The sequence below is a fragment of the Amblyomma americanum genome, chromosome 4 (genome assembly GCF_052857255.1).
Source record: "Amblyomma americanum isolate KBUSLIRL-KWMA chromosome 4, ASM5285725v1, whole genome shotgun sequence".
NCBI classification, from domain to species: domain Eukaryota; kingdom Metazoa; phylum Arthropoda; class Arachnida; order Ixodida; family Ixodidae; genus Amblyomma; species Amblyomma americanum.
In genome coordinates this window covers 120,635,542-120,650,052 of record NC_135500.1, presented here as the reverse complement: position 1 = coordinate 120,650,052, position 14,511 = coordinate 120,635,542, and the positions used below count along the sequence as shown (strand labels likewise).

The window sequence follows — 14,511 nt, the reverse complement described above, 5'->3', positions numbered from 1 at the left end:
GCGACGACCCCTGCGTTCCGTGTGGCGTCCTGAACGCTGCACATTTTTAATGGCGCAGCAGGTTTACGCGGAAAGTCTCTCTCCACGCTGCGTTTCGAAGCGCCGGCGGCGGCAGCGCTGCTGACTTCAAATAAACGGGGCCGACCCTAGCGCCCATCTGTCGGCGGAACAGGAAAACGGTTGCGCCTCTCTCATTTTTCACGTCGTTTCTTTTTCCCGCTTCCCCCATCGCTCTACGCGAGCGCGCGGATTGTACCATCTCACCTGAGGCGATTTCCTTTTTGTTTCAGTGTGGGGGGGCATTGCGCAGCTCCAGCGCGCGGATCCCTCCCTCCCGCCTGTCTTGCATCGTTGCGCTACGTCGCTCCGCCCCACTCCTCCACCTGTTGCAGCACACCGCTGAACGGCTCCTTTGTTTAGTGCGTTTGAGGCCAGATGGCGCGCTGTGTCCCGAGTCTGTAGGGTGCCTCGATGGGCCGGCGCGAGCCAGCGAAGTAGCGAAGTGAACGAACGATACCTGTGGCAAATAACCTGGCAAATGGCCGGAAACAGCGCTTAGAAGTTAAATGTATGGTTAAAAGGTAAAACAGTCAGAGCATCGGCGCAGATGGAGGTGACAACGCTGTGCTTTTGCCATCGTCTTCTGTGTTCGCATTCTGATCGCTGTTTCCCGACTTTTGTTAGATCACGAACAAACCAACCTCACTAAACGCGCTTCTTCGGTTACCGTCACGTCTTTTGGAACAACTTTGAACCAAAATCTCGTCCCTCATTACCTGAGTCGATTTGGGGCTTGAAACCCCATAAACAATCTTTTGGAACGAACCAACATGAGCTGTCGTTATGGGTTCGTTTTGGAGACCTGTGGTCTTACCTTACTTGGCTTAAATTTATATCTTAGCACTCTTTTCTAACGCGATAAGTGCTTTTTTCGGTGCTATTCACTTACAAACACCTTACTTCAGAGGTAGCTGCTGAACAGACGCTTACCGTCGCTTGGAAGCTAGGAGATGAAGTTGGCAGTTTGTGTGGTAGCTACTCTGGCGCAGGACACGTGTAATTATGGGATATCGGGAGATGTCTTTATCCTGCATTGAACTTAGGCTGGTGATGATGTTGATGGGGGTGATGTTTAAAAGACTTCAGCGTCGCCTTCATCGTATGTCGCAACCAACAAATGCCAGCGTTTACCCACAGGACAAACGAGGTTGTCAATGCGGGCCGGAGCATTAGGGAACGTGTGGTCGTGAGCATGAATTCTCCGGATAATTAGCTGTCTGAAGTCGAGAGACCACGCATGGCTTGGGAGTGAGTATACTCACTGAGGCACGATAAACTGTCATACAGTGTTCTTCTTTGTGCTCAGCTTGTGGGGAAAATTACTCTCAAATTTTCCATCAATTGCTCCTCCAAAGCGCCAGCACATTGTCTCCCTTTCCATCCTTTCTTTTTCCCGATCTTATTTTCTAGTCTACTCTGATCTTCACTGAAAGCAGCGACACTGTCAGTGGATCCACAACAGCATTGCGGAGAAACATGAACACAGAGCCATGAGGACATATGTGGATGCTATACATTGTACCAAAAAAAAAAAGCTGCGCATACATTCCTCCGCCAGGGTGCAAGGGCAAATCAGCAGGACCCGAGGTTATGAGTTTCGACAACGTCGATGTACATCGTAGAGTCTGTGTTGGCTCCGGTACAGAGACCCACGTATAAGCTTGCAGAATGGATGCCCATTGGCTGCTTCGGCGAACAAGCAAACAGTTACAGACCGGGTGAGCAGGATATCCGGTGCTGAATCGGCGCTGTGCGATGCCGAGAATGCGTAGCTATACCCGATCCGCCCGCCCGCCGCCGGGCGGACGTGATATCGGCGTTCTCGCATATCGCACGCATAACCGTCGTTTCTGCAACGGCCGTCCATATTTGCGTGGGCAAACACGTATGCTGCGGCGGCAACCAAGGAATTCGCGGAGCTGGGCGGTTATCCTCGTTCATTCGCTTTGCCTGCCGCATTCTGCACATCCTTTTTTTTTTTCCTACTCAAACAGTTCACGTACACGCATGCAAAAAAGCGACGTTTGGAAGTAAACGGTACGTTGGTAGTACAGCCAATTCAATCAATCAATCAATCAATCAATCAATCAATTAATCAATCAATCAATCAATCAATCAATCAATCAATCAACGCCGAGTTGACGAAAGCAGTCACCGCTCGTTTGAGTCTTGTGAAGCTTCAGAATGTGCACAGAACTGGCGACCCCTTCGTCCACCAATATTCGCTATTAGAAGTTGAACTAAAGTATACTTTTCTGGTGAAATTTTATTTTTCGGACTGCTCGGTTTTTAGTACGTTTTCGAGGCCCCTTGGGATCCCGAAAAATCGGTCGGTGACTCCCTCCTCTTCGCGTGCTGCCAAGCATATGAAAGGTTGCCATGGCTGCCATTGTCCATTGTTGCCAGAACAGCGAGCGCCAACTTTCGCAGGAATTATGTTTGTAGCAGCCCCCTCCAGTGCCCCCCCCCCCCCCCCCCCACCCACCCCTCTGTATTCATGCTCAAGGTGCTGCTTAAGCGAGTTCCGAAAGTTTATTTTCCCTAGCTGTCTATTTGTAGCCTCAGCCTATACGATATCGCCGAAGTTCGCTACGCCAACTTCGAAGAAATGGTTATGACGTCGCGAAGGCAGATACAGAGGGCACCACAGGCACTATGACCACTGTAGGCTGATTCTTGTGCTGGGAACACACCGAGGAATCGGCAGCCATCATCTTTCCAGATAAGGTGGCGCGGACAGATGGAATGCGGTACCCTGAAGTTTTGAAATTTCCAGCGACTCCAGTAGCAGGCATTGCACAGATTCAAACAATTTATTGCCTCTCCGCGCACAAATTGCACAACTCGCTCAAGTAGGCACAGCGTCTTCTTTATTTCAACTGTATCTTCCTGGCTGAGTGTTTTTGATTGATTACTGTTTCTGCTACGGCCATCTGTTTCCGTGCTATTTTGTTTTGTGCGCTACTGTCTTTGCCTTATGCAGTGCCCTAACCGGGGTCTTTAAAGGTCTAAGAAATGATGATGATGGTGAAGTCGATGACAGAGCTCCTGAAATCCACTGTAGTCATGGTTGGCAGTTGGGGTTTAATGTATTTCGCTCGAATGCGGCCAGGATTCGATTTCCGAACCTTGGAATCGGCATCCGAACACACTGATTTCATAAAGCATTTTTTGCTTTCAAAAATACGGAACTTGCGTGGGAAGTAGGAATTAAAGTTCCTAGCTGGGGTTACAGATAATGTACATATTCACTGTAACTCTTTGATGGTGTTTTGGTGGTTTTTTTTTACAACAGTGATTGCTGAAATTTTTCTATGCACGAGTTGTTTTCACGCACTTACTTGCTTTATTTATCTAATTTTATTTTTTTTTTCATTTCGATAACAGTGCAGGTACCAAGTATTCTATTGTGTTGTCTTCTTTTCCAGATTGTCTACCTGGGTGCTTTCATAATGGAACTGTGGTGGATCATAGAAAACAATGGTGAGCTCGGCATTCTTTATGTCATATTTGTTTTGATAGTATTATTTTTGTTTTTCGACGCACGCGCATGAGTGTGACTGGGGATCGGGACAGAATATACGCAGTCATGCGTCACAACCGCCGCGTCAGAACTGAATGGCCACAGAATGTCACAGCAAAAAGGAAAAAAAAAGGTCGATCTGCGTAGTGAGGCCAAATGCTAATTAGGTGCAATAGCACTTCGGTTTTCACTTTGGTACCGGTGTTCAGATCCATTACTCACGCAAGCCGACGCGGTGGCTCAGGGGTTATGGCGCTCGGCTGCTGGCCCAAAAGACGCGGGTTCGATTCCGGCCGCGGTGGTCGAATTTCGATGGAGGCGAAATTCTAGAGGCCCGCGTACTGTGCGATGTCAGTGCACGTTAAGGAACCCCAGGTGGTCGAAATTCCCGGAGCCCTTCACTACGGTGTCTCTCATATAGCCTGAGTCGCTTTGGAACGTTAAATCCCTATAAACTAAACTAAACTAAACCATTTCCCACGGATGGGAGTTGTTCGGTTAGCGATAATGGGTTCATGTCCACACATGCGGAACCGGTTGTTCTCTACATTCATGGGTCCTTGGGAGTCTTCTATACCACTCCTGGCGCAGTGGTGCAGTGGTGGTCAAGCGATGCGCCACTTCCCACCTATGGCAGATGCTGGCATCGATGGCACTTGGGTTGCTTGGGTTGGGTTTCGACCCAGGTTGGCCTTCCCGAGCAGCCTGTCATGATTAAATGAGCTGCCGCCTGGCACGTTGGAGAGATGAGCAGCCTGCCACAAAACTGGCTTCAGACAAACAGGCAGACAAACAGACGAACACACAACGGCTAAATTCAGGGAATGGTCACTATAAGTGCTAGCGAACTAAAAAAAAACAAAGCTTAGCGATTTATAAACATGCTGCAACAAGCATACTTATAAATCCTCTGTAAGTATAAGTAAACACGAAACTTAGTCCTCGTGTTTCTGGGCAATTTTTGTCAGTATGGTGAAACAAAGAGGCCATCGGATAAGACAGCGCTAAGCGCTATAGAGCACAATGCTGCTTAAGCGAGAGAAATGCGCTATAAAAATGGCGCGGACGAGTAGGGCACAAGGACGGGCGCATGCTGCTGGCGGCACAGGAGCTACTGCTTGCCGTGCCGTCCATCACGTATACGCGGCCGACTTTAGGGGGCACGCTTGTCGTTTGTGGGTCGAGGGTCGGCGCAGCTTATGCGTATTTATGTGCGCTCAAAGAGGTCGTTCTTTCCGCACGCTGTCTATGAGAGGAGGCCCATCATCAATCGTATAGGCGTGTTTCTCGTTTCAGGCGCATTCGGGAGCACACATGCGTGGCGCTTCCTGATCATTGTCGCAGCTTCGGTCTGCTGTAACGACTCACGTGTGCGTGTCGCGTGGAGCTATTCGTTAAGCGGCAGGACTTACCGCTAATCCGAGATATCGAAGCTAACATCTCGAGTGCGAGGCTGCGTGCATGCCCCACATCGGATGAGTCGAGCTTTATAAAGGACTATCGCAGTGTGGCGATCACGGCAACAGAGTTCCCCCGAACGATGCATTGTCTAATCGTGTCGGCTCATATACCATTTCAAAGCTGCTTAAACTGTCTATAAGATGCCGTCAGATTCCTGGTCTGCTATCGCTAGTGTTTACTGTTTTTAGGACGTCAAAATAAATAGCTGGGTGCACAGTTTCCGGAAGTAAGCTGCTGAGCGGAACAGTAATGTCCCCGCCAGCGGCACGTGAAGCATTTATTACGTGACTGCGACTGCTTCTCATTGGGCGCGTCACAGATGGCTATGCGGGTTCCGGATTACTCGACTCCTTGGCTCATGCCATTAGGCCACTTCACAACTGAGTAAAAGTATTTCGCTTTGGTAGGATAGGGTTAATTGGAGAAGGATAGGGTTAATTGGAGAGACATGGGAGAGGCCTTTGCCCTGCAGTGGGTGTAGTAAGGCTGATGATGATGATGATGATGATTTCGCTTTGGTAAAATATTTATATATCGCTGGTGGTACTAATTGTGACGCCGTCTCAACCTTCCGGTTAGAAAAGGAAATTCACCAATCGCCAGTAATCAGGAAAATTTCTTATTGGTTAATCAGTAGATAGAGAGCGGCGACCCTTAACTGTGCTTGACAAATCTATATTTATACGTTATAGCGTTGTTACAGTGCGGTAAACCGTGCTTGTGAGCTTACACTTTCTTTGCCGTTTGATTTTGCTTGGTCGTGGCGGCGTGGCTGTAAAAGCGAGGAGGTATACCCGGAACGCGAAGATAACTAACCAGAACGTCAAAGCGTACAAAGCCTGGCTGTCTTACGCACTCACTAGCTCTCGCTTTCCGCATACATTCGCATTTCGCGCTGAAGCCATCCTCACGGTCCGTTACATATTGTATATTGCTATGCGTGCCTATAGGCTGGTTCATCCGTTCTTCTGTGTAGCCCGCAGAGCGTAAGCGGCCCGTGAGGTCGCTAAAGCACCACGGTTTGAGCCACTTTAGCGGTTCTATATAGGTTGAAAAAACAACAACAAAACGCGGTCATCTTAACGATAACAGAGATTTTTAGAATAGGGGACCTTCTCGGTTATGAGACTAGGGGAATAGCGCGGCGCCATTGCGATGTGCGGATGTGCACAACAATAACTTCAGAGGCGTTATTGCTCTGCGCATGCGCAATGACTCCCCCCCCCCCCCCCCCCCCCCGCGCAGTTCCCCTATCCCCCATAGGTTCTTCTATGGCTCATACTCGCGTCCGTCCGTTACATTTTAGGTCACGTGACCTATGTCCACTTGACCTTAACATTACGTTACATCACGGCGCAGCAGGTCGTGATGTCACGTAACCTTGTGATCTCACGTTATCTCTCTGCCACGCTCGCGCCATCTGCTCTTCTCTGTCGGGAAACGAGTTCAAGCGCGGCAAATTCAAATCAGTGCAATGAGTCGCCAACGGATTTCGCCTTCCCGCAGTTAAGAGATATCTAAGAGCCTCCAGCGAATTTTTCTATTCTTTAACTCGCTAATGCAGGAGCACCACGATTCTCTGCAAGCCCTTACTCGCACTCCATGTTTGTGGAATACTGTATCGAGATACGAACGCGAAAGCTTGCAGACTAACCCATGCTACACCTGGTTAACCCTACTGCGTGAAATGCCGCAGGTTGTTCTCTTGTGCTCTATATATACCCCCTCGTTGCGCTTCTCTCAACTGAGCTCCCATATGGGAGTAAAAAGGGAGCGAGCTGTTCTCTAGTACACTTCCCTTTTGTAAAAGGGAAGTGTACTAGAGAACAGCTTACTCACTTTTCACTCCTTTCTATTTAAAATGTACACAGATTCTCCTCTGTTATGAGCTTACGCCTGTACTGGTGAGGCTGGCTCCCACTGAATCACACGTATTTGCCCGTTCCACAATCCCCTGTGCACAGATGCCTCTGTGCACGGGGGACAAGCGCACGTGCAGGGCAGCAGTGGCTTGACATTGGTACAGAGGCGCACCTGGGCACCTGAGTGGAACGGAGGGGCGCTAAAAAATTAGCGGAAAGCGTGGGACCGGAGAGGGGAGAGTGAAAAGGCAACCGCGTAATGTACTTCGTGCATTGAATAGAGATAGAGAGAGAGAGACTATAGAGTCCTGAAGCCAAGCAAACTATAGTATATGTGCCGTTGTGAGGCGCGCTGTTGGCTAAAAAGAACTCGCAGAATTATTATTTTTTGCTCCATCTGAACGCGAAAAAAATCTCGGCGATCGAAGTGCCGCACCGCCTCCTCTATGGGGAACACGCATTGCCAGTGCTAACTCTGGATCACGTGTCGCACTCTTGGAAGCCGCCTCTCCCCCGTTTGTCAGTGTCCTTGTGGTCTATATACAGATAACATGTTTCTATCGCCGGGCAAGTGTGCACGGTAGAGTTCACTTACGCCATAACAGGGCGCGGATGGCGCTTACAGCCCTGGGCGGAGAAAAGTCAAGGATGCATACAGGATGCGACTTCTAAGCACCCATTAAGTGTCTTGTGATTAGACATGGTCATAAGCAGGGCACGGGTAAAATGCCGCAGTAGTTAACCTTTCGCAGGTGTGTTCAATTATTTTTTTTTTTTTACATCCGGCAGCTACAAGCCTGATAGTCGTAAAAACGAGGCTGCGATGGCTTCGTTGCAAGCTTTTGAATAAACAGACAGTGTCGAAGTGACCTCAATGTGCAAAAAAAAATTGCAGAGACCTAACGCTGCTAACGTGTGGGAATGCAAAAGCATTACTCTCCCTGAGTGCACTGGCACACACGCACACCATACACGTACGAGCGTATACGACAGCACCCTGAACGCTGTACGACAGACGGTTGCGTCACAATTTTGGTAGCACTGATGCTGTCGGGATAACTGGCGCCACATTGAGGTCGGGCGGTGGGACGTATATAGTATATAGACGAACGGCATGCATGGGTGTGATTGTCTGAAATGGCGGTGATCGGCTTGCTGTGTGCGTCATGCGGCTGCTTGATGACATTGCCTTATTTTTCTTGCAGTTTATTTATTTTTTATTTATTTATTTACATACCTACAGCGCCCTTGTCGGCATTAGTGTAGGGGGAAAAGAAAAAAAACAATATGAGTGCACAGATGATGTATAATACAAATTCAGCTGCATTTTGAAAGGCAGGAAACAAGCAGTGAAAAATAAAACGACACGTATACACGTAGTTGTCTTGATATTTGCGTCACTTAATCACGCTGTATCTGCTGGGATTTTCTCTACCATCTACGAGTACGCACGCACGCACGAGCACACACACACACACACACACACACACACACACACACACACACACACACACACACACACACACACACACACACACACACACACACACACACACACACACACACACACACACACACACACACACGCGCACACGCACACACACACGCACATGCTGCCGGCTTTTCGCATTAACAAAAAAAAACAGTTCAAAATGAGCTCATCCGTAATGTTAGAAGCTCACAGGAGGTAGCGCCTGTGTGACGCGGCTGGCGGCTTTCCCCGCGCCTCTGTCACGACGTTGCCCGCTGCTGCGGAGCAATCCCGGGGAACCTGTTGCTGCCCGGCGCGCAAAACAGAACGAAGGAGCGCACGCACGCGCCCATTGGAGCATTCCGCTGCAGTTCCCCGTATGAGAGCAGCTGTTTCCCGCACCATCGACGCGAAGGCCGGAAGCCGCTCGGCTGCTTCGCGGCAGGTAGAATGCAGGTAGGCCGAGACCCTCGATGTTGTGCTGCGCCTTTTAGGTTGAAAACTGCGGCACTCTGTTTCACCGGCTCGGTTTTGCTACGGCGCAGTGTTGTTCCGAAAGACCACATTTCAGGCTGTCCGGGCACAAGATGCTGTGATACAGATGTCAGGCATAGAAGTCTTATTTCAGGTAGTAGAAATTCAGAAGGTTCATTCCCATACCGTCTTGCTCGACGCAACCTTTGACAATAAAATGGCGTCTCTCGACGGAACAGTGCTTGTCAGCGCGCTGAATTGCGCCGCTGACATGAAGGTCCCCTGAGATACAAGGCCCGTATCGCGAACAGTCAGAAAAACATCAAATGACCTGCAGCCCCGTCCGAAACTGGCGCGGACAAAATAAACCGCTCCTGTCCAGATTTATTCTAGGGCAGGAAAACACGGGTGCGGTGCAGCTGTATCACATAAGTAGAGTCCTCAAATTCGTCCGCTCCCCACCCTACAGCTGGATCCCTTCACACGGAAACATCCATCGACATTGTCTGAGTGTTCCTTGACTTAACTCTTGAATTGGTTAATTGTCTGATTGCTGGTGTGACTTGTAATGACTGCTCACTGCATTGATTGTCGAGTCAGCGGCCTTGGACGGCACAGTATTGAAGAAGCGTAGCTTGTTGGGCCAGTTGGTGCATGGTACTGCTTGCAAGCCGTGGGCGCGTAGATGGCGCTGCGGGCGCTTCGTGAAAGTGTCAGCGAGTGCCCTTCTAGGCGTGCGCGTTCGTGAGGCCGCCGGTCACCGGAGCAATACGTATAGTGCCCACTAGGGTTCAGTGCTGACAATAAACGTTTTCCAATCAATCGCTGCTCGTTGAACGTCGCGTGAATAAGGGAGTGCACGAGGAGTCGCTGCCGATAGTGCATCTTGAAACCGCGCAAAAAACGACGAGGGACGAGGAAGAAACCAACAGGACAGAGCGCGTCCTGTTTGTTGTCCTTGTCGCGTCCTGTTGTCGCCCCTTGTCTTTTTTTTTTGCGCGGTTTCAAGATGCACTCTACTAATAGTCACCAATTAGCCCGTCTCTCTCTATTATACTTGATAGTGCTTCATCGTGTGATTTCGGCTTGTGACACGCCTTTTGCAAATGTGTGCGTATTTTATTATTTTTTCTCACAGACCCCATAGAGCATAGGGGCAGGCGGCATAACAGAGAAAAGGAATGTACAATGTACAAAAATTAAACACCATACTAACGGTACAACGGACGTGTTACAAGACAAACACACGTAAGGAGCATGAAGTTGATACAAAAAGGAAGTAAAGAAATAAAACATTCGAAGACATAAATTGAAAGTATACGAACAAAAGCCAGCTAAAATCAAGCGCGGAGATGCGAAGCAGTGATAACCAAATACAACTGAAACAGTGGTACTTTGAGTACTACTTCGAAGTACCCGGGTACTTCAAGTTTATGGTCAGTGAATACAATGCATCAGTGCGTGTATTACGGAAAGAGGTCCCGAAGCGGAAAGCTGTATAGTGGGACCTCTTGTTACAAAGTAGATGTTCTTGTAAGCATTAGCTATTCAAGAAATAAACGGCAATTACAGCGAAATAACAAACAATAACCGCAATAACAATTACTAAACATCAATACAACACCAGCATAAACATTTAATGACACAGCAATAACAACCCAGTGTATTCGTAGTTCTTGCCGAAAATCGGCGTGAGAAGGACGTTATATCTGTCTCATTGTTCAAGGGCCGTATACCTCGCACCCCAGGGAAAGGGAGACTATAGGGGTACAGATTGGTTGACAGGAGACTAAAAAGGAATAAAAAAAGTGAATTGTATGGTTTAACGTCCCGAAGCGACACATGAGCTATGAGAGAAGCCGTAGCGGAGGTCTCCCGAAACGTTCATGAAAAGGTAAAGGGGAGGCGGGACAAGAATTGAAAAAATAGTATTCAGAATAAACCGAAAAGAACGGGAAGGATGCGCTTAAGTCAGAATTTTTGGGATAGGGTGTCGAATACTCTATGCGGCGTCCGACGTCTTGGACAAATAAATTCCAGTCACTCACCGCAGTAGCATCGGGGGCACTTAATCTATGGCGTTTTTCTACCAAAAATCAAGTCATGAGGAAAAAAAAAACTGCATATGTCCGTGACAGTTAAAAAACTAAGAAAACGAAGATAGTAAGGAACTAAAAATAACTTGTACTGAAGAAAGGAAAATAATTACTACATGTTATACGTTGTTGGAATAAGAGAACTCGAAACAAACGACATAAATGCTTTTCCTTTTCCAGTTGTTGATCGAGGCCTACGCGATATGTGTGTGAAGCTGCGATGCATGTGAGAACAGGTCATGCATGCGACGGCACAAAATTGCATGCTGTAAAAACATCAAAGCGCCACGCTTTATACCCAGCGCAGTGATCTTGTGGCGCACTAGACTAGCGAATAAACTGTTTGCACAGTTGCTCGAATAATTGACCTCAGTTGGCAAACAGATTGCTCATTAATAGCCACTTTGTAAATATCTTATAATACGCCGATGTGCGCTACGCGTCAGCGCTTTGCATTATCTTCGCGTGCTTTCCAATCTTCGATAGTCGGATCGATAACTAAGCGGCTTATGCCCCGCCTATAGTAGGCCCTCCAGCCGAATGATGTCGACCGACTGTCATGACGTCGTCGTTAATCTGATTGCACCTGTCAGCGGGTACAAGGAGGTTAACCACAAATTAACCTGAGGAAAACCACAATTCATAACCAGCGCCGCCCGTAGGCAGACATTTGCGCCTTGTTGCACGCGTGCCACAAAACAGCGTCGATGATTGGACCAGTCTCTCTCGGCCAATTTACTCAACGGCATTTAATTAAACAACTGCTTTGCCCATAACGCAGCTTACAGACTAGTGTGACGAGCAAAACTGCAAGTTTTGAAAATCTGCTGTTGCGAAAGCGAGCACCTGTCTTTCTACATCTATTCCTGCTACACATGGCCGCTACTCGTTGCTGGTCAAGAATGTGTGCTAATCGGCGAATGAATGTGACACTGTGGACGCATGTATATGGGTGTGTGCGTACAGCCTTCGTCAGAAGTAAACAGGCCAAGTGGTCTGCTTCAAAGCCGTGTAGGGGGGAGGGGGGGGGGTAACCACTTGCTTTTGGAAGGGTGAGGAGGAGAGTTTCTTCTTTAAGTCATTTGGAACGCTGGCGATGAATAACGAGCCACACAGCATGGGCCAGAAGCAAGCTACTTGGCCTCTATACTTTTGACAAAGGCTGTACGTTTACGAACGCTCTCTGGCCACTCACTGGGTTTGCATATGGGCTACGCCCTGCGCCTCATGTGGCATCCCCAGCGCTCCAAATGTCTGGAGGGTAAGGACAACTTTCTTCCTTTGCCCTACCCGACCCTGTTTAAAGCTTTTACTAGTAGCCATTTCTAAAATTTCTTTTCTTTGTGTTCACTAGGTAGCGCTAACGATTTGGGCCCTTTACACCACCGATGATTTTTCACATTTCTAAAGAATCCGGCAAAGAACTATTCATGTACCTTGTGTTTGGCGCACGATGGCCTTATTTGCCTATGTACCATAAAACCATACACAACAAAAAAATCTTCCTTGCCCCTTCGGGGGCTTCGTGGTGTGAGTGGTGCAACTAAAACTTTCCATACACCACAAAGCGGCTAACCCAGTGGCCTAGCAATCTTTAGATGACCTACGGTAATCAAAAGACGGAAGCAGGGTCATTCTTCGCACTGTGTCCGTGTGTAGCGCGCAAAAACCTCAGCTGGTGTGTCATACTTAGTCGTAAACCTGTGCTAACCGCATTCTGCTCTCTCCCTTTCCTCGCATGGTGGCGCTCAGTGCAACTGCCCGTTCCGGCGTACGTGTTGGCCGCCGGCTACTTCTCCATCTTCCTGGTCTCCCTGTTCCTGCTGGCGGGCCTCTTCCTGGTAAGCAGAACACCACGCCTCCGATACAGACGCAGCTGCTGCGAGCGACTGTCGCATCGCTCGAGTGTGCTGCGAACTATCGGCCGCACGTCGGAGCAGCATCGCCTGTCGCCTCGCGACCTGCTACAACTAGTGCGCGCCTTGCTCAACAACTTCGATAACGCACAGAAAGAGTTTGTGGTGTGCAGGCCTTGCGCAGCCTGCGATGCGGTTTTCTGTTCACTTTTTTCCGTTTTAAACAGTATTCCAGCTTTCGAAGTGTTTTTAAGTTTTCTCTTGGTTTCACAGGATTTCGAGAAACAGATACCGCTTTTTTAAATTTTTTTTTAACGTCAAATGCTTTCGGCCCCCAGTCTCGACAATCTCCGTCGGACATCTTGGCGAAAGCGCGGCGAAGTTGGCGCCGGAAACTACGCTGGAACTTTTTTCCGAAGCCGATATCAGGTGCTTCGTCATAAATGCATTAATATACGAGAAAAGACCAGTGCGGAGCTGGATTCGAGCCGCGCCAATGTGTGTGCGTGCGGAAGAAATGATGCTGACTTTGGCATCGGATTTGTACGCGTGGCTTTCTGCGCTTCACTGTCACTTATTGCGCCACGTTTTTACCAGGAGAATGTCTGGCCGATAGGGAGCATAGTGAGAGCAGTGCGCGACGGTGAATTGGTGAACGACTTTCGCCCCTACTGTGACACCTGTTTGTGAGCTTTGTGGTGTGTACGCTTTGGACCGCGAAATTCCACTCACCATTCTGACCATGCATAAAATGAGGGACGACAAAGCAATTCATTGCCATTAATAGATAAGAAGGTATAGTATTGAATGCTTGTTAGTCTTTTAACGCACCACTTGTGAACTGTATTGGATGATAGCACATCGGATACACGACCGAGTGAGTAGCCGCTGTCTACCAGTAGCGCTAAGGAAGAGTGAGTTGATTAAACGTCTCGAGTTGGATGTGGCTGTGAGAGTGCAAATGGAAGTTGCACCTCATCCCGCTCGCCACAGCGGCGGAAACGAGACTTCACGACACTACGAGTGTCCGGCTCTAACAGTAGCTAATCGCATTCTTTCCGCATTAGGCGATCAGAAAAAGTGGCAGACGGTGAAAAAGACGGCTAAGCGCGAAAACGAACCGGTCGCACGCGTAAAGGCTCGGGGCGGCGAGCACGTATGCGCAGACACGCGTGCGGTACGCAAATTCCGCGAGAAAGAAAGAAACGCGTTCGAAGTTGCCGACGCGCGTGTAATCCTATCGGCAGGCGCGTTTCCTGAAACTCCGCGGCGGCAATTTCCCTACTACTGCGGTTTGGAGAAGGAACGGAACGTGCGAAGAGGATGCAAAAGAGGAAATAAGCAAAAGGTACAGGAGAGCGAAAGGAAGGAGGGCGGCGCAATGGCGCGAGGAAGAGGATGCGCGAAACGGGCGCCGCGCAACGTCCGCCGAACTACACGCCGCCACAGACGCGCTTCACGCAATCTGTGCGCGTCGGAGAGAAGCCCCCATGCCTCCTGCACACTCGGCGCTACGGCGTTGTTTTGCCGGAGGACCGCCTGTCGGGCGGAGAGGGAGAAAGGTGTGCGCGTGCGTTCGTGCGCTTTCGTAAGATGATGGAGAGCGTGTGTGTGCCAGTGCATGGGAGTGTGTGCAGTGTGTGTGCTTCCATGCCTGTGCATGTGTGTGTGTGTTAGTACGTATGTGTGAACGTATGTGGGACTGCGT

The 14,511-nt window shown here is 49.1% G+C and overlaps 1 protein-coding gene across 2 annotated transcripts in view; it reads left to right on the top strand.

The window, feature by feature from the left end:
* Positions 1 to 14,511, top strand: part of Rcd6 (Reduction in Cnn dots 6) — a 96,810-nt gene that overhangs the window by 68,391 nt on the left and 13,908 nt on the right. For both annotated transcript variants that reach the window (XM_077661615.1, XM_077661614.1), the window contains exons 2-3: positions 3,489 to 3,543; positions 12,700 to 12,788. In XM_077661615.1, coding sequence (XP_077517741.1) covers positions 3,489 to 3,543; positions 12,700 to 12,788 — 144 coding nt within the window. The remainder of the gene's footprint in view (positions 1 to 3,488; positions 3,544 to 12,699; positions 12,789 to 14,511) is intronic.